General features: G+C 38.6%; 3 protein-coding genes across 3 annotated transcripts in view; all 3 read right to left on the bottom strand.

Moving 5' to 3' along the window:
- LOC139738908 (uncharacterized) overlaps positions 1-3,399 on the bottom strand; it is a 169,998-nt gene extending 166,599 nt beyond the window's left edge. The window contains exons 1-4 of the mRNA XM_071649540.1: positions 3,307-3,399; positions 2,511-2,666; positions 1,319-1,483; positions 491-673 (exon numbers count right to left, since the gene is read on the bottom strand). Of these exons, the coding sequence (XP_071505641.1) occupies positions 491-673; positions 1,319-1,483; positions 2,511-2,666; positions 3,307-3,393 (591 nt within the window). The 5' untranslated portion in view covers positions 3,394-3,399. The remainder of the gene's footprint in view (positions 1-490; positions 674-1,318; positions 1,484-2,510; positions 2,667-3,306) is intronic.
- Positions 3,400-3,485: 86 nt separating this feature from the next.
- Positions 3,486-18,706, bottom strand: LOC139739437 (muscle-specific protein 300 kDa-like). Its single transcript, XM_071650051.1, has 17 exons — positions 18,686-18,706; positions 18,170-18,331; positions 16,977-17,141; positions 15,914-16,240; positions 14,784-14,924; positions 14,026-14,319; positions 13,027-13,224; positions 12,211-12,366; positions 11,414-11,578; positions 10,007-10,336; positions 9,202-9,357; positions 8,414-8,578; positions 7,485-7,667; positions 6,798-6,941; positions 5,469-5,624; positions 4,825-5,006; positions 3,486-3,633 (listed from the first exon to the last, which is right to left on the bottom strand). The coding sequence occupies exons 1-17, from the start codon at positions 18,704-18,706 to the stop codon at positions 3,486-3,488; spliced, it is 3,093 nt and encodes a 1,030-aa protein (XP_071506152.1).
- Positions 18,592-19,405, bottom strand: part of LOC139739448 (nesprin-1-like) — a 104,835-nt gene continuing 104,021 nt past the window's right edge. The window contains exon 46 of the mRNA XM_071650061.1: positions 18,592-19,127. Within this exon, the coding sequence (XP_071506162.1) occupies positions 18,714-19,127 (414 nt within the window). The 3' untranslated portion in view covers positions 18,592-18,713. The remainder of the gene's footprint in view (positions 19,128-19,405) is intronic.

Below are 19,405 nucleotides of genomic sequence, written 5' to 3' on the forward strand. Positions count from 1 at the left end.
TGATCTTGTTCTTCCGTAGAGATCAGTGATTTCCAATCATAGTATGCATGCTGAAAGTCGCCCTATTTCCAAATATAAAAGTCTTTTGTAACGTCATAACTTCCAGCTACGCGGCACGCCTCACCCCAGCAGAAACAAGAGCATGCACTTTAGTGCACGTTTGAAAACCTAAAAACTGCGCAGCTTGAACTCCCAAGTTTATTGACCCTACCTACCAAAATATCGAAAATCCACAAAAAAAAACCCAGGATCACTACAAAAATTTAATTATCTGTTACTTGTGTCATTCTCAACCTTTCCTGCAAGTTTTATCCAAATCCGTTCACTACTTTTTTAGTTATTTTGCACACAGACAAACAAACAAACGATAATGAAAACATAACCTCCTCCCTTGGGGAGGTAAAAATACAGTGGTGGAAACAACAAGAGAAGCAAACTCTGAGAGAATGTTTTTAAGTGTTGGTTTCTAAAGGTCATCTCCTTTCCTCACCTGGACATCGGTCAGACATTGGTTGAGTCTGGCCTGGTGGTCCTCCAGCTGTGTCCGAGCCATCTTTAGGTTGTTCCTGATCTGCTCCTGTCCGTGTGGGGTGGAGGCGGGCAGCGTCCTGGCGGCTTTCTCCTCCAGTGCCCTCAGTCGACTGGCTCCAGCACTCTGTAGCTTCTGGAGGTCCTATTTTTTTTATGTGTTGAAGAAATAGAAAACAGAATTATGTATTGTATTTGATGTTACAGTTAATTTATGATGCTCCAATTAATGATTTGATGTCATTGACATGTGGCACACATGCACATCATTTTTAAAATACATATATATGACTTCATATAGCAAATGGATATGATGAAGGGCTCTGTTACTCATAAAGACATATGGGAGCAATTAATGAATTCTGAAAGCTTTTGTGATCTGAAAACAGGTTTTTTTTTGTTTTGTTTTTTAGCAAGAAAAAAAAAGAGAAAATATATTTATAGCAGAAAATCACAACCTACACAGATTAGGAGGGTCGTGCACACACACACACACACTCAAAATGCAAAAAGACAAACAACCTAAAGCTAACAACAGTGACATAGATAAAGAATATTCCAGGTATTTCAACAAATCCTAATAAATACATCCGCAACAGCAAACACTCTTGCACTTGACATAGAATTGTGAATGAAGCACTAAATTGATACATGCCTGTTTGATTGTGTTGTTGCTACATGTAGATTGAGAATAGAAAATCCTGCATGAATCTAAGTCCATTTTCTTAGTCAATACCATCAATACAGAGAAAAATGTGATCCAGTCAATAGTTTGTGTAGTGAAACTCACTTTAAGCTTGGCTAATCTGTTAGCCAGAGTCTCTCTGTCACCAACGAGACTGCTGCAGCTGTTGAGGGCAGCCTGCTGTTCGTCCAGCCAATCAGAGAACGTGTCTTGGACCTCGAGGTACTGCTCATGATCTTTGACCTGGGATTCGCTCTGCTTGACCAGGTCCTACAATGCCAAAGTAATATTTTGGCATTGTCATCAATTTCCAAAATTGACAATTATGAAGAGAGATGTACACTTTACAATTCCTGCCAGATGCTATCCATACACATATTACACTAATGATTATTATGATCAAGTAAATAATGACAGACATGTCTTTTGGAGACAATTTCAGACATGGTGGTGTACAATAAATAACTTTCAGTTTGATGATTTGCATTCCAAATGGATTTCAATCCATGATACAAGTATGTATATCAGGCAAATCATAGATACAATATACACATTTACTATAGCCAGATAAGTCTGTTGATGCTAATCCTGGATATAAATACCTGTCTCTTTCTTTATATCTACATTACAAGAAATCAAATTCCATCTCATGGAAAAAAGATAATCCAATATATAGCATGATAACATTTGTATATGAGCTTTACTTTATCTGATGACTTGATCATCTTACAAATAACTCTTTCATAAACCTGTTGAAGACTAGTCCTGAGTATACTCGGACAGGTGTCTATGGGAAATGTGAGTTGTAGCAAATTCAGCTCGTCCTCAATGGGTTAATGCTGGCTACCTTACTGTGCAGTAATGTCTATGGCAATGTCAGGTGTCTATGGGAAATGTGAGTTGTAGCAAAATCAGCTCGTCCTCAATGGGTTAATGCTGGCTACCTTACTGTGCAGTAATGTCTATGGCAATGTGAGATGTGCATACTCTTGGGGTTAAATCACGCAAACAAATGCCCTTTTATATGCAAACCATAAAACAAAAACATGCCTGATGATGAATTTTTATTCATATATAAACACTGAACTACTCTGTCTCACTTCATGCATCTATAGGGCACAGATTGATTGCATATTGATTGCATGGAAACCAAATTTCTATGTCTGACATAGACCAATAAAGATGAATGAATGAATGAACGAACGAACGAACGAACGAACGAACGAACGAACGAACGAAGGAACGAACGAACGAACGAACGAACGAATGAATATGGACTCGACAGAATCTGACCCACCTTGGCCGCCATGAGCATTCTCTGATAGTCCGAGGCCACTCGGGTGGACTCGCTGACCACTCCAACATTGCCCACACTGCTGTCCAGGAGAGCCTGAGCACAGCTGGACACTGCCTCAACGCCTGCTCGCTGACTGTCCAGCTCGGCAAGTACATCCTGATAGAAGTGATTGCATTGTAGTGAGATTGAATTTGCTGTCATCATGTGGACCAGTGGTCCTTTCAAATATTGAACAACACAAGAAAATTCTGCAATATCATCTCAACCAATGGACCAAACATTTTGCATGTACTGTATATCATACAAAAAGGAATCAAACTGGAGTTTCCTTCCTTGAATTACATAATTCAAATCTAATCTATTTCCCAAGTACTTTCATTCAAGTGTTAAAATGAGTAGATTGATTAAGTAGGGCTTACTGAATTTCCTTGCCAAAAAGTTGAATACATGTGTATATGTCACATATATTACAAGCATACAGACATTTCTTCCACAAAATTTGTAAAAAAAAAATCTTGGATGGTGCTTGATTGGGCTTCATTACAAAGAAGACTTGAAACAAATATGACCAAGTGTATAGTTCTGTCACTATCCCTAACAATAACCAAACAGCCTTAAACACTCACAATTCTTTCCATAATTGGTCCTATCATCCTATGGCTATGATTCTCAAAAGTCATACATTAATGTATGTAGGTAAAAGGGACCCAACTTCTCAAGTATAAGTATGGTTTTATCTAACAAGATGACACAAACTTACTGTATCATAGCTGAAAATCAAACTTAGATTCCTTACCTGGAAGACTTTTGCCTGCTCCTGCTTTGCTGCTAGATCTTCCTGGGGCTGGAGGCCAACCTGAAGATCCTTCTTGGCCCGATCCATGGCCGCCTCGGCTGCGTCTCTGGCCACCTCAAACTCCTGCCACCGTCCCAGGCACTCCTGCAGCTTGGCCCTGGCAGTTGCCATGCTCACATCTAGCGAGTCCCGGTCGGCCGACGCCTTGTCCAGCTGTTGCTGGATGGTCTCCTGACCGGCCGGAGCGGTGGACGGCTTCGCCTTCTCGGTCTGGTCGGCGAGGGCCTGGAGAAGTTCTGAGCACTCGGCTCTTCTCTCCTCAAGATCCTGTGTATCAGTGAGATATGTAGAAACAGAAATTATCCATCAGGGTGGCAACAGCAATGTACAAAGTCTGCAGGTGGATAGTTGCTCATGAAATGTACATAGGAATAAATAAATTACCATCACTAACTACATCCCGGTGAAATAATGACTCAGTCTGTTTGCATCGTGGAAGGCTCACACTCTGTTTGCAGAAAGAAGTGAAACAAAATCAGTCCATCCTCAATGGGTTAACTTCATTCCAGAGTGTAAAGGTGGAAATTACATGGCAAGTGAAGGAACTAACTACATATGTACATTCAGGTGACACAATGAAGCTGTCATTTTCCTTTCTACCAGAATTAGACTCTATTTGCAGAAAGAGGTGGGAACAGTAAAGAACACTTTAATTTTAACCCAATGTAAAGGCAAAAACGTCATTCTAAGTGGAGGAGCAAAGAAGTAGTAACAGCCTGAGCTGAAAGTTACACCATGAACGAACAAGACAATGTTAATAAGGAGAAAGAGTATAGTATGTAAACAATTACACATCTGCAATAGATATCAACATTTCCAGCCATGCTTAAACACTGCTCTGGTTAAGACCATTAGACTCATCCTTAAACAATCAGAATAAATTGAGTGACATCATGTTACAGTTGAACCTCTCGTATCCGGACAAGTCGGGACCAGGGCTCATCCGGATAAGGAATTTGGCCGGATACGGGAGACTCAATGCTTTATACATGTACATATACATACACATGTACTGATGTAGCCCATTGTAGTACCACATGTAGTAATGTGTATACTGCAACCTTTTCATTGTTACACTCAGTAACAGACCCCAAAATAGAGGTTCGTGTTTGCAAGAATGAAATCATTTTCTTTTATAATTCTTGGGATGATTTACCTAAATAATTATTAAGAAATGTATCAAGTATACAATATGTAATTCATTGTGTGTGTGTAGGAGTTCTCAAGGAGTTGGGAATCCCCCTTTCCTCCCGTAATTATTAAAAAAAATCATGGCGAGATTGCGTCTGTATAATAGAGAGATCCGGATAAAGGGAGGCCGGATAAGAGAGGTTCAACTGTACTACTAAATTGCAGAAGATGGATGAAAACACGAAACACAAAGGAAATGTGTTGTGAATTGATAAGATAGAATACTTGTTGAATCATTGTACCATAAAATGCAGACACAATGCAGACTGAGACCCTACACTGACCTGTATGCCTGCCAGTTTATTCTGGATGGTCTCCCTGGATCCCGAGGGGTCAGCTCTGGTCATCAGCTGGTGCTTGGTGTCCCTCAGTTTCTGGTTGAAGGCCTGCTGGGTCTGCTGCAAGGACTGGTGGTCAGTTACGGCTGTCGTCTGAAAGGTAAGTGCATCCTGGACAGCAGCAAAGGATGAATGTTCGTATATGTTAGGTATGCAAACATGAAATGATTTTGAACCATATAGTATAATGTAGCAGATGCCATCTTTTTGGTAGCAGACGTATTGATTAAAATCTTACAATCGGATGCATATTAGGTAGTTTTATCAATGTTAATCTGAAACTGAATTAAATTAAATACTAATAGAAATGTACTCCTTACAGCAAAGTAAAATATCATATGTACAATAATTGATGGATAATAAACCACAAACCATTCAGACTCACATAGTACATCAAAGAGCTGTCGCTGCAAATCTGCACATATACAATAAAGATTAGAATCATAACTGTAACCCCAGTGACAAATAAAGTGTGCAATTGATTGCTATTTAATCATGAATATAAAACATGATCAAGAACGCTGTAGTACTTCTATCTTGAACTATCAGAAGAAGAGAGAGAAATCAGCAAACCTCGGCAAGGGCCTTCAAGTTGTCAAACTTTGTCACCAGCTCATCGAGGGCTTCTCTGATTGGTTGATTCTGAGGATTCTCCGCAGAGAGCTTCTGAGCATGCGCAGTGACCTTGTCCAGGTCAGCTTGGTGTTGCTTTATGTCTTGCTGAATACACTGCAAAGAAAGTGGTGGAATCAGAGCAAAATATTCTCTCAGTGATCTACAAAGTGAATGAGTCTTACATGCACACTTACCACATAATGTCTAATCCATCAAATTCTGTCCTCCAAGTCACAAAGGTGTACATGCCTCTATTTCTGCAACATCACAATCAATAAATCACTTTCAAATTGAATTGTTGCAGTCTCCTCATTCATTTAATAAAGTTCAAGCCCCTTTCAAATTCGGTTAGTGTACTGACTCTGTGAATGGAGGAATGTTTGATAACACATGCATTTCATGAAAGATTGAAAGCACTGTGATGTCATAATGACATTACTTCCTCTTGTGTTTTGCAGTCTGCCATTCTTGTCCATCCCAAACTGGCTTGCTGAGAATGAAAATCAAACAAAAATTTCAGAGGAAATCTTTGCAACATATGTACCTGAATAAAATGTTTTGCATGATTGCTAAATATCCCGTAAGAGGATATATATATATATATATATATATATATATATATATATATATATATATATATATATATATGTATATATATATATATATATATATATATATATATATATATATATATATATATATATATATATATACATCTATCTATATATATATATATATATATATATATATATATATATATATATATACACACACATATATATATATGGCGATAAATAGACAGGTATATAATATGAAAGCTGTTATTTTTGGAAGGGCTTAATTTCCATGAACTTCCCAAATCACGGTAGGGCTGCAAACTTGACAACACATGAAAATATCAGCACCTGATGCACTTGCTGAGTGATAGAACCGGCACTAGTCAACTTACAATAGCCACAGTGTCAAATGGTGAAAAAACATCATGCGAAAATGTCTGTGACCTCCTCATTTGCAATAACATATTTATATGAAAATAACAGCTGTATAAAGATAGATAGATAAATAGATAGATAGAAGGATAGAAGGATAGATAGATAGATAAATAGATAGAGGGATAGATAGATAAAAGGACAGACAGATAGAGAGATAGTTAAAATATATTTAAGATAGATAGATAGACAGATAGACAGACAGACAGACAGACACAGACAGACAGACAGATATGTATAAAAAAAGAAAGAAGAAAGAAAGAAAGAAAAAAAAAAAGAAGAGAGGAGTTACACGTACTTTGCATCGGTCCAGCTGAGCCTTCTTCTCTGTCAGTGATGCCTTGGGCTGCCTGGCGTCCTCCAGCTGGGCAGAGGCTTCCTGGATCCAGCGGAGGAACTTCTCCTGACTGGCGTTGAGGGCGTCCCAGTCTCGCAGGTTGCTCTGATGGAAGACAAACGCAGTTACAGACCAAGAGTAAGAGTTATTACTGATAGTGAGAAGCATGAAAAGCTTTTAAAGATGCCAAAGAGATACCACACAGAGCTGGACTTCTTATAGGCTGGCATCATCTGTTTCTATCTGTTTCTCACTTGGCAGTATTCATAAATCATTAGTAACATCATCAACCAGATGTCAAACACATATATCATGGTTCCCATCAATAGCATCTTGTTGCCAAACTTGATAATATTCCAATATTCTTGCATCTCTTACAAAACTTTAATTCCAGCATGCTCCCAACCTCAAGCTTAAAAAAAAAGAAAAAAGAAAAAAAAAAAAGCTGGAAAAATAATACAGAGAGAGAGAGATAGAGAAAAATATATGTATACATTCATATCACTCAGTCTGTTCCCATGGATTATGCCAACACACAGTCCTAGCAGACACACATACGATATAAATCATACAAACATACAATGAAGAAAACTTTGAAAAGACATTGAATGTTGGAATAGTTTCAGTGTCAATAAAATCATTCTTTACCTGTAACTTTTCCTTTGCTGCACCCATCTTTTCAACCAGGTCATCATATTTCTTGGACATGCTTGATGCCTCCTCCTCCATCTGCTCTCGTCCCCTTGGAGAGGTGTGGACTTGGGCCTTCTCCGCCTTACTGACCGCAGCATGGGCCAGACTTTGGCCACGATGTCTGCTGGACATCAGCTCCTAGAGGGCAGCAAGATCAACAGGTGTTTTAATACTTCTGGACAATCAATCCAACGTAAGTGGTAGTGCAAATTATTGTTACTTTTCGAAGTATATCTCAGACAAGTAAGATATTGGGGTACTCTTTTAAGCTAAAATAGTGGAAAGGAGCATGTGGGAGTATCTAGGATTTTCCTTCATCTGTGAATAATTACATAAGCTCCTCATGTATTATCTCAGGATTTTACTCCACAACACTGTCAACCATGTGACCATTCATATGCATGCAATATAAATCACAGTCCTACTTAAGCTGTTCTAATATATGTTATAAGATGGCAAGAATATCTAGTCTTACTTTTTAGAGACACATGGCAAAGGATATTACAAATGCATGGAAGCTCTTTAGTGGAAAGCTTCTAAATTATAACAGCAAAATTGATAGCTTTTTAAAAATATTTCATCTCCCTTTTTATTTTTGTTTGGCTGAATTGATATTGTAGGTTTCATTTTGGTCCTTTGCTTTCACTCCTACTGTAAAAGCGAAAATTTTAGCGGTGTTGAAATTTTCGCGCAACCAGATACTAGCACAAAAATAAAAGCACGCTAACATTTTTGCCTGCATATGTTCCAGTCGTTGAGGTCTTGATTCCTCGGAATTAAAAAAACGCGAAACTCTTCTTACCCGGCAGAGAGTGAGAAATTAGCTGCGCGAAAATATCAATTTTTACAGTATTTGGTTCTGTGGTCAACACTCAAGTGCTTACCTGGACTGCCTGCAGCCTATGCTGGAGGTCATCTTTACTTCCAGTCAGATCATCACACTCGGCTAACCTGTCTTCCACAGCCTGTTGCCATGACAAACACTCCTGTCTGGCAGCTTGGTACTGTGCCTCATCCTCCACTGCCTTCTCTGCGCTGTGCTCCAACTCCTACGATTGAAGAGTAATTATAGTGATTCAGTTTGATATCATAGATTTGATTTAATTTGATCTATTTTCCATACAACAAATAATACACAAATGCAATGACATTACAGGAAATTAACAAAAACAAACAAGCAAAACATATCATAACAGTTCTTCTTGAAATGGCAAAAATGGGATGTATTTGATTTGATTTGATTTGATTTATTTTTCCATAATTATCAAATTGATAATATTCAGATGAAATTATATTACAAGATATTAACAAAAAATATACACAATACATATCAGAATGATTCTTCTTCAAATAGTACAATACAATTACAAATGTAATTACATTTGTATTACAAAGAGAAACTTGAAAAAGTATATCCACCAAATGTAATGTTGGGCCACCAAATTTTGCTTTCGGTGGCCTGATTGGGCACTTTTAATTCAAAATGGATTGTTATGTTTCCCTTTATTTCAGGACACCTAAATTTCAGATTTAAAGATTTCAGTGGCCTGAACAGCGGCACCAGAGAAAAAAAAAATTACTATTGAGCCCTGTCTTCTATTTGTGGGTGGTATAAAAAGAGCAACTAATTTTTTTAGATGGCTCTTGCTACATCTCGCATTACTAAACCCACCTTTAGATTCATGTGAAGGCTCTGGTATTGGGCGGCAAGCTTGGTGGCCTCACTGCTGACATGGACGACGTTGGGGTTAAAGGTCACCAGCTTGTGACCCAGGGATGTCACATCTTCTCTTATGGGCTGCTGAGATTCACTCTGGGCAAGGAGATCCTGTGATTTCAAAACAAAACAGTATCATATAGATATTTCCCTCATTTCAAGGAATTCAGATTATCAAAGAAATATCGATTACACATGGGTAGCAGATATCTTGCAAACTCTCCTGACTTTCACCAAATTTCATATGTCACAGACATTTGGCAATTTTTGTCTATTCTCATCCTCCTATCAATTAAACGACAGGGAAAGTGGGCTATGGTATTTCAATTTATATCACTAGGTCTTTCCCAAGGCACTTAAATTTTAAGACTAATTGTCCATCAGATATGAGGTTAATTTATGCTTCTGACATATGTTTAAAAAAAAAAACCTAAAAATTCAACTGATACACAGAGGAATTGTATGAAACAGGTTGCATGTCATAAAAAGCTTAAAACAGCAAAAAAACTTGAACATCATATACTGTACGCGGTGTTGAAATTTTTGCGCATTTCGCGCAACCAGAAACTAGCGTGAAAATAAAAGCACACAAATATTTTTGCCTGCCATATGTTCCAGTAGTTGAGATCGTGATTCTGCGGAATTAAAAACACGCGAAACTCTTCTAACCCCGCTGAGCGCAAAAAATTAGTTGTTCGAAAATATCCACTTTTACAGTACATGTAGCTAAATCTCAAAGTCATTAGGATCTAGATCTTACTTGGACTTTTTCCAGACGAGCCTTCTTTGAGTCCAGGTCATTGCACTCTGCCTCCGCCAGCTCTTTGGTCTCTGTCTGTACTCCATCTATCCAGGACCCAAGGAGTCTGGCCTTCTCCTCATACTCTTCCCACACCTTCTGTGACTGGTCCAGACCCGTGGCCGAGTCCTGGGCCAGCATCCTCAGGGCCTCCAGCTCGTGGCCCAGGGACTGGACCTGCCTGGAAATCCGGTCCTGGCCCGGCCTGGCCGTGTCCGGCACCACCTGGTCTGAGTGGGACGTGACCCCGTCCAGTAGGGATTCGCCCTCGGGCAGGAGGGCCAAGATGGCCTGGAAGACACAAATCAAGAGTTGACACCGTGTTAACCCATTGAAGACGAGTCCTGAGAATACTCTGGCAGGCGTCCATCCTCAAGATCACTTTACTCATACTCTTTATTTTGATGAACTATGTCAAAGTCCCAAGTAACATGTGCATGAATGAACAATACAACTTACAAGGAGCAAAATCGTAACCAAGTGCAAGCATGAAAATTGAAGTTAAAAAGAAAGAAAAAAACACTTCAAGTATTTTAGAGAACTTTTCGAAAATGTTCATGCCTGCAAGTGCACCTGCACATTGCAATTTAAACACTGCTTCAGTCTGATGGATTGAAAGTTAAATCTGAAGATGACTTCTGAGAAAGTTAATGCGCAGCAGCAGTAGAATAACTAACTGCCTGTAAGCACTATATACAGTAGTGTACAAATATTCATGTAGTACATAAACCAAGCAAGAAGGCAGTGTTTACCTACTAGGTGGGCATTTCATGAAGCGTTTTGTTTGGATATTTTTCTGACAAACTGTTACAAGCTACTGAAGTCCTTGCATCTGATTGGCGGAGAGCAAATTTGTCCGATTACTATGTCGGACAAAATGCTTCATGAAATGCCCCCTGGTATTGTTTACTTGTAAATTCATCTATCTGCTCACTTGTTTGTTTGTCACTACAGTCCCATTCCCATACATTCAAAATTCATGGTTTTTAAAAACATGATGTGAAAAAACTCTTGTGACAGGCATTGTGATGCAAATTCAGTTCAGCTTGATTAACAAGGAAAAAAAATAACCTGTAGCAATAATTTGTCTTGCGTGGCATATGTGAACAACAGGCAAAGACCACTGATTTTTTTAATTACATAATGCAATTGGCAAAATAGGTCTACACACATGGGTGTCCAGGGTCACAGTCCAGTCATTGTCTAGGCATGCACAGTTTAGAGATTCAAAGTGCTTCATTTACAACTGAGTGATTCTTTTTTTCATTTTTTTTCTGAGTGTATAAATAGTGGCAAATGAAATCCATTTTTTTGCATCATGATGCAAAACCCGTTAACTCCTGTGTGCAATAAGGGCGCTTGTCTCACCCGAACTTGCTGGAGCCGAGCCTTGTTGGTCTCTTTGTCCGCTGCCACCTTGCAGCACGGTTCCAGCTCCTTGGTCCTGTCCTGGATCCATGTCGACAGGGATCCCATCTCCTGGTCCATGCTGCTGTGGTCCTCGGCCCGGGTCTCCAGTCCCGTCAAGCAGTCCTAGAAATAGAGAGAAAACATGTGAACTTGGTCTTTCGCCATCGTTGGACATTAACAAAATATTGCCTGAGAAGAAGGGATTACATTTTTTAAAATACAGAGTGCGGAGTCATATTTGCATTAAATGATTATCACATATCATATCAATTTACTGATTCTACTCAGGACTTCAGACATCATTATTCCGAAGATCCTTTAGAAATATCAACCATACTCACATGCAAATTTCACTATGAAATAGTAAACACACATTTATATGTTAGTCAATTATTCACTTTGCATTTGTCACAAGTAAACAAGCATTACCTGGCAGCTCAGCAAAGAATGGGAAGGTTATCTTTTCTTTTTTCAAAATCTCTGTTTGACAACTGATGATTACACCTGACGTATTCCCTATTCTGGTTAATAATTCATTCATAAAAGTGGCAAATATACTGGGATGAGAGAGTTGTTTAATTTTTGTACACCAGCATTAAATTGCTGTATATCTCTATTCATGTGCCCCATCCCTAAAAAAAAAAGACTTAGCAGAAGACAAAGTGATAATGCAGCTGTTGTGCTGAATGAAGTCTCATTGAACAATCTATATTAGCGTGCTACATACGCTGTTACATGCTGATGACAATGCATACCTCAGCTTTTTGGATGATATCCGTGTGTGACCTTGCCAGTTTGCTGGCTGTGTTCCTGACCTCCGGGTCATTGACCCCTTCTTTAAAGAGGCCGTCGACCTGCTTGCTCAGAGACTCCACAGTTGGCTGGTATTCTCGGACGGCTTCACAGACAGCCTGGAAATATACCACAGCACAAGAAAACCACATTACCAGGTTTGTGATGCATTGATGTTGTTATACCAATGGAGGATTGGTTTTCAGTAGAATAGAGAACACTTAATATAGAAGAGATGCAAAATGTGATGGGAAAATATACCAAGCATATCATAAGAATATACAAGTATCAAAAGAGTATACCAAGCATATCAAAAGAATATACCTACCATATCAAGAGAATATACTACACATATAAAAAGAATATACCTAGCATATCAAAAAGAATATACCAAGCATATAAAAAAGAATATACCAAGCATATCACAATAATATACCAGGCATATCACAAGAATATATCTAGCTTATCACAAGAACATATCAAAATATCAAAATATATCTAGCATATCACAAGAATATACCAAGCATATCAAAAGAAGATACCAAGCATACCCAACGAACATACCAAGCATATCAAAGAATATACCTAGCATGTCAAAAGAGTATGCCAATCCTAAGCTCTGAAGAATTCATAAATATAAGCCTAATAAGCCTGTGCACATAAAAAAAATCCCTCGTGTCCACGAAATCAAACTCTTCCCTCTTAGTGGTACGTTCATTCTACAACTATTTCTGTTACAAATCAAATAATTAGACACTGCAAATTTCGGTACTGCTTACAGCAATGGAGTCGGCTTGGTCCCTCTTTTCATCTGCGGTTGACTGCAGCTCCCCCGCTTTCTGAATGGTATCTTCTGCCTCCTTGAACCAATCAGATAACTCCTTGCAGTCACCATCAAATTTGTTCCAGAGGTGTAAGACTTTTACTATCTGCTCCTCTGAGTCAGCAAGTTTGAGTTTCAGGGATTGAAGGTCATCCTGTCACAAGAATCACATGGTTTTATGAAGAGGTTTCTCGCAATTTGCAGTTGTTCTACAGTGATTTATTTTGTTAACTCGGCACACACACAAATACACACACAGGAGAGATAGGATCTTATTTGCAGGAAGTAGTGTAATACAGAATAATGTACACTTTTCTTGGCATCATGTGAGAGAATGCCAAAAGCTGTTACAAGTCTGGTTGTTATACAAGAGATTCTGGATGAAATATCATCACTGACAAGAGAGACTGAAAAAAAATGCAAACTTTGCCACACAAATTTTATGCTAGATATTAAGTTAAAAGATCTTTGTATGTTAAATTACTTCCTCTTTTTGACACTATAAAGCAGCATTCCTTAGGAACCACATAAACTGTGTTTCTCTGTGTTTCTTGTCTTTACTTCACAAAGTTTCTGTCAAATCTGAAGTTTTGTCACTTTACTTTCTGCATGTGACTGTCATTTCTGACACTGCCCAAATCTTAATTTCTCATCCATCAATGCAATTTCTGCAAATATGATGATAATGATGTGACCAACAATACCATACCACAACAAAAACTACTACTACTGTCACTACTACTACTATAGTGACAATGACTACTACTCCATGTATTACTACTACTACAACTAAATCATCACCATCACTATCATTGATATCATGATAATGATGATGATCATCATCACTGTCATCACCATCTTCATTATCATATTATTATCATCATCATTATAATCAACATCATCATTAAATCAACCTACACACACAAAAAAAGTAAAAATGAGACATGGCACTGACCTGAACTTGCTTGACCTGGTCATTGATGGCCGCTTGACCTGGTGGAGCTGTGTTGGCCGAGGCCGCATCTGCCTTGACGACCAGATCCTCCATCACAGGCTGCCTGCCTGCCGTGGTCTGATCTAGCTCCCTCAGGGCTGCCAACTTCTGCTCCAGCTGAGTCTTGTCACCGGACACTGCAGCAGTGTCCTTGACCTTTGACCCCTGTGACATCAGCAGCTCGGAGCAGTCCTTGAGGGTTGTCTGGTATGTCTGGTGCTCATCCACAATTTTCTGCAGAGCCTCTTCCTTTGCCTTGATGTGGAAGAGAAACAGATAACTATTTACTCAAAATAGTTATCAGAAAAGATATCTTAAGTGAAAAATTATTTATCAAGATGCTCTTTTGAGCATATCTATGTCATCATAACATGTTATGATTAAAAATTTACACAATGTGGTGTAAACAATAAAATTACTGGATTAAACTTCATATTCTTCACTTACCTCTTACAAAGACATCAAGATCAAAGGCTTGGTGACATACATAAAGACTTATAATGAAGTTGTGACTGCATATCACGAAAATTTATACGTAAGTTGTACAGGTCACTGCATGGAAATGATATTGAAAAAGGCCGCTATCTTGTCAAAAGTTTCGTGCCACAAATGTTTCTGGTTTTACAGCACGGATAATGCTGTAAGGAAAGCACTAAAATATCAGAGAAAACTTGCAGACACGCTGAAACATGCCGAGAAAAAATTATGGTTCTACTCACATTTGTCTCTGTGTGGAGCTTCCGGAATCTGTTGATCACATCCTTGGCCCGAGCAATCTCTTTCTTGTTACTCAGCTTGGAAGCTTTCTCAGCTAGAATCTTAGTCTGAGGTGAGCGATTGGCAATGTCCAGCTTCAAACCCTGGAGAGTGACAAGCGATTACAAAGATGATGTAATGTTGGTGCCATCTTTTCATTCAAAAAAGCGATAAGAATTCAACAACATTGTATTACAGAACAGTGCCACAAATTTTAGAGAAACATATTTTTGATAATGCATAATACCTGGAATGATCTCAACAAAGTCTTCACCATGTTTACAAAAAAAAATACCCACTTAAAGAGTTCTGGTCATATTTGGGGAGTCAGTACAATGTTTATGCCATTCCTTCAATTCAATTACTTGCTGTGGCGATTACTTTTATGATACTGACATAATTTTATGTTTTTAGCTACTGAATGCTGTAGTTTGTTTTTGGCACTTGAAAAAGTGACAATGTATTTCAATATCTAATAATTTACTTTACTTTTTCCATGGAAAAAGTTTGTTTTTCCCCTTCTTTCATCAATTATTCACCTTAAATGTGTCTTCATCTGCAACACTCTCAGGATGTGAGCAATTGTTGTAAAGCACAATGTATTGCAAATATCAACTTGAAAAAGATATATACCCTCAAGCTCAAGACTAATAGATCATTCAGCAGGTAGCAATGGTTTATATGACCCCAAATTTTGAAAAAAAAAGACAGTTGTAAAGCTAGATTATATCACCCACTTGTGTAATCTAACCTCATTTTATGTCAACAATCCCCTTCAAATATCTAGAAATGTTTCACATCATGAAAAAAAATTCATGCGCTGCCCATGATTTTGTTTGGTGCAACTTTTTGTCTCAAGGAATTTGTTTGGTACAACTTTTTGTCTCAATATGTTGTCTTTCTCCGATGACCTTCATCCACTCATGCTCAAAATGTATTAACCCATTTTGTACTGAATTCTGAAATGTTTATAGAATTAATACGCAGGCCACCAGGTTCCCGTACGAAACTGGTTAACTCAGAATCGGGTATTTGTTGATGGTATTTGTATTATGTATCATCCAGCAGCACTCCTTGGAGGGACTTTACTCACCTTGCACTGTTCCACTGCCTCTCTCTTGCCTTCCAAATCCTCTCTTGGTCTGCCAGTCTCCTTCAAAGTCTCCTCTGCTTCCTGCAACCACCTCTCCAACCCGTCCATCAGCCCGTCGTACTCGTTCCAGCCGCCCAGCCGCCCAGCCAGGGCGGCCTCCTCGTTGGTCAGTCGGGTCACCGCAGCATTCCAGCCATCCCTGGCTGACAGCACCTGGTCCTTGATGGCCGGCTGGCCGGGGGCCGTGGTGGAGGCCAGCGTGGCTCGTGCCCTCTCGTCCACCTTGTGGATCAAGTCTTGACCAACTGGTATTTGAGTCTTCAGAGCCTTTGATAAATAAGTTCAAAAATAGGAAGCTTGTCTTATCTATTCTTAATGTGGAATTTCAGAGCATGGACATTTTGTGAAGTTTGCAATCCCATGAAGTATAGCATGACAAATCAACAAATTAGTATATTTGGGAAATATCAAAAGATTCATAAAAATACTGTCATCTAAGAATTTATAAAATATTCAAAGTTCATTTGGTGGTGCGTAAATAATGCATTATGTATGAGTTTCCATTTTTGTACTCAGCTAATACAATACAATGGCAACGAAACATCAAGAAATAAAAAATTACATTTAATAATGTGTTTTAATACATTGTGTATTTATAATACAGATACGTTGCAGACATATAGATAGATAGATAGATAGATAGAGAGATGGATGGATAGATAGATAGAGAGATAGATTAATAGATAGATAGAAAGGTATATGAAATCGAAGAGAGGAATGAACCAAGTTTACTTGTGATGAAACTTACTGCTATCTTCATATCTACAGTAGATATTAAATTTGCAGAGAGATGACACAGGGCAATAAATATAAGTACAATATTATTTTGTTGCATTCTTTCTTTGCTTTCCTCAATATATGTCTACTATTCAGAAAGTAAGCAGTATGTATCCTGTGTCTTCTAAAGAATGAGAAAAATATCTAAAAGCTTTTATGTTTTTTTTTTAAATCTTTTAAATAATATCTATTAGTGCAATTTCTCCCCAAAATCACAATCTCTTACCTGCACCCTCTTCAAAGCCTCTTCCACCGCCTGCTTGTCATCTGGTACCCCATCAAGCTGGCTGAGGCCATGGTTGATGGAAGCCATCAGCTCCGAAAGTTCTTTCACAGAGGAATCAAAGTTCTCATGATCCTCCACAGCTTTTTCCTGGTTGTTAACCAAGTCCTGCAAAGGGGTAAAAAATGCTAGAGGTATCAATTCCAGTCTGGCATTTCATGTCATCAAAGACCTCTTCAGGATAAAAAGTCCACAATGACAAATAACAGGTCATATCTTCATCCCGACATGGTTGTAACAACATTGATTCACTTTTCCTTTCATTTGGCTCAAGATCTCAGCTTAACCCGTGGAGGATGAACTGATTTTGCTGCAACACGCATTTCCCATAGACACCTGCCTGAGTATACTCAATAAACTTGATAAAAGTTAATACTGTTTGCTGGCTAGTACTAAGCACTTGAGGATGAACAGATGAAGGAACAAACAGATGGATGAATGGATGGTATTGTTCATGTGCTTCCTGGAGGCACATAAAACATATAACTTCACCCGATATCTACTCCCCTCCTGATGAAAAGTGACAGAGGACAATTTTTTGCATTGGTTTTGACTCTGAGAGTTTCATTTTACATTCATTGCAATGGTTGAGTGCTGAGCTTCTTAACAGAGGGGCACGAGGGGATTGCATGATAACAAAACAACAATTCATTTGCCATTGCTTGGCCTTAAACTTACAGCACCTTGATTTGAACGGCGGACATATCATACCTACTGGGTCAGTTTGCTGCCCATTTGTTCACTATCCCTTGATGTCGACAGACAAAGGAAAGTTGTTCTATCGGTTATTTGCATGTGGGAGGTTCATCAACAAAAGTTTGAATAAAAGTTTCATGAATACATTGATGGCTAACACCCTTTGAGCTAAACCCTAGACATCTTCAATTTAAAGATTTTGATAATTTCCTACTAAGTTCAGCTGTTTGTTAGCTGTCAGACCATCTGTAATTGCTGTTATACAATCAAGACAACCGGCTGAAATGAATAGGCAATGTGCCAATGTATGAAAACTCATGAAAGCACCTATAAATGTATCCATGTTATGCTTTCTGTTTCATCAAGGATAATGATATATTAATATATATGATAATATATCATATCATATTGAGAATGCATGGAATACATAGAGCATATACCTTGAGTCTGTTTGTGGCCGAATTGAGCTTGTGTGTGGCCTGAGAGAGCTGACCATCAATCTGCTCCTTCACGTCCGGAGAGTTGGATGAGGACAGCGTTTCAGCCTTGCTCCTAAGATCATCTAGGACAGAGACTTGCTTCTCAATGTCCTCTTGAAGTGCCTGCAGATTTGAGACGGATTCATATCAACAAATATTTCAAATAAGTAAACTGTAACCACGAGGTATGAGTGGATAAAACATCAGGCACACCTTTGGCAAATAAACAACTTTGGGGAATAGACTGTTCTACTTTCTTCCAAAACTTATGGGTGGTAAACATATATATATTTATGTGTAAATATATGTCTACTTTGTCTGTTTGTATTGACATGTATGTACAGTATATGTTCACATGTTTCCCTCTGAATAATATCTTTTATTAGTTTATCATTAATTTTTTAATGATATTTAAACATCACTTCGGTATTGTGTAAGATATTTCATGACAATGTTTGTTCAACTCTGAATGCATACCCTGTTACTGCCTAGAAACATTAAGAAATCAAAACTGCAAGATGCAGACACACAAATATTCAGACAAACAGACAGACAAACACACACAGACACACAAGCACACAAGATCCATTACCTTAGATTGAGCAAGATGGTTGTGCTTGTTGTCGAGTGTGTCCCTAAGCTCAGAAGCTCGGTCTACCGCGGCATCCGTGCTGGCCAGCCACTCACTGACACGGGCCAGGCACGCCTCGTACTCCGACCAATCAGAGACGCTCTTCTCAACATCATGTCTGCCTTGGTCTAGCTGTTCTGCCAGGTTGTCGACCTCCCTCTGCAGGGCTGCTGTCTGCTCCTTCAAGGCCTCTTGGCCAGCCGGTGATAGGTATGGTGCCAGTGTGGGGAGGATGTTTTGTGCTTCTATCAGCTTCTCTTGGCAATGCTGTTTCTTCTCTTCAAGTGCCTGAAGTGAAAGAGAACAAATTACAAATAAGTCATAAATACACAAAACTTTCCCATTTCAGTCATTGCATTCATCGTTTGGAATAACTCATTTTGAAAAAAAAAAGATCTACAAAAAACATTTGTGAGAAACGGACATATATGCCATACAGAATGTTAATCCACATTCTTGTAAATATTCTACTCCCTCCCCCCCCCTTGCAAAGAGTTTGCACACGACAGACCAAATTTTTGCAATAGATGGGATAATTCACCAGAGGGTATATCAACAGCATATAC

This window comes from Diadema antillarum, unplaced genomic scaffold (assembly GCF_040938485.1).
Source record: "Diadema antillarum isolate AM-2024a unplaced genomic scaffold, OU_Dant_1.0 scf00000029, whole genome shotgun sequence".
Lineage (NCBI taxonomy): Eukaryota > Metazoa > Echinodermata > Echinoidea > Diadematoida > Diadematidae > Diadema > Diadema antillarum.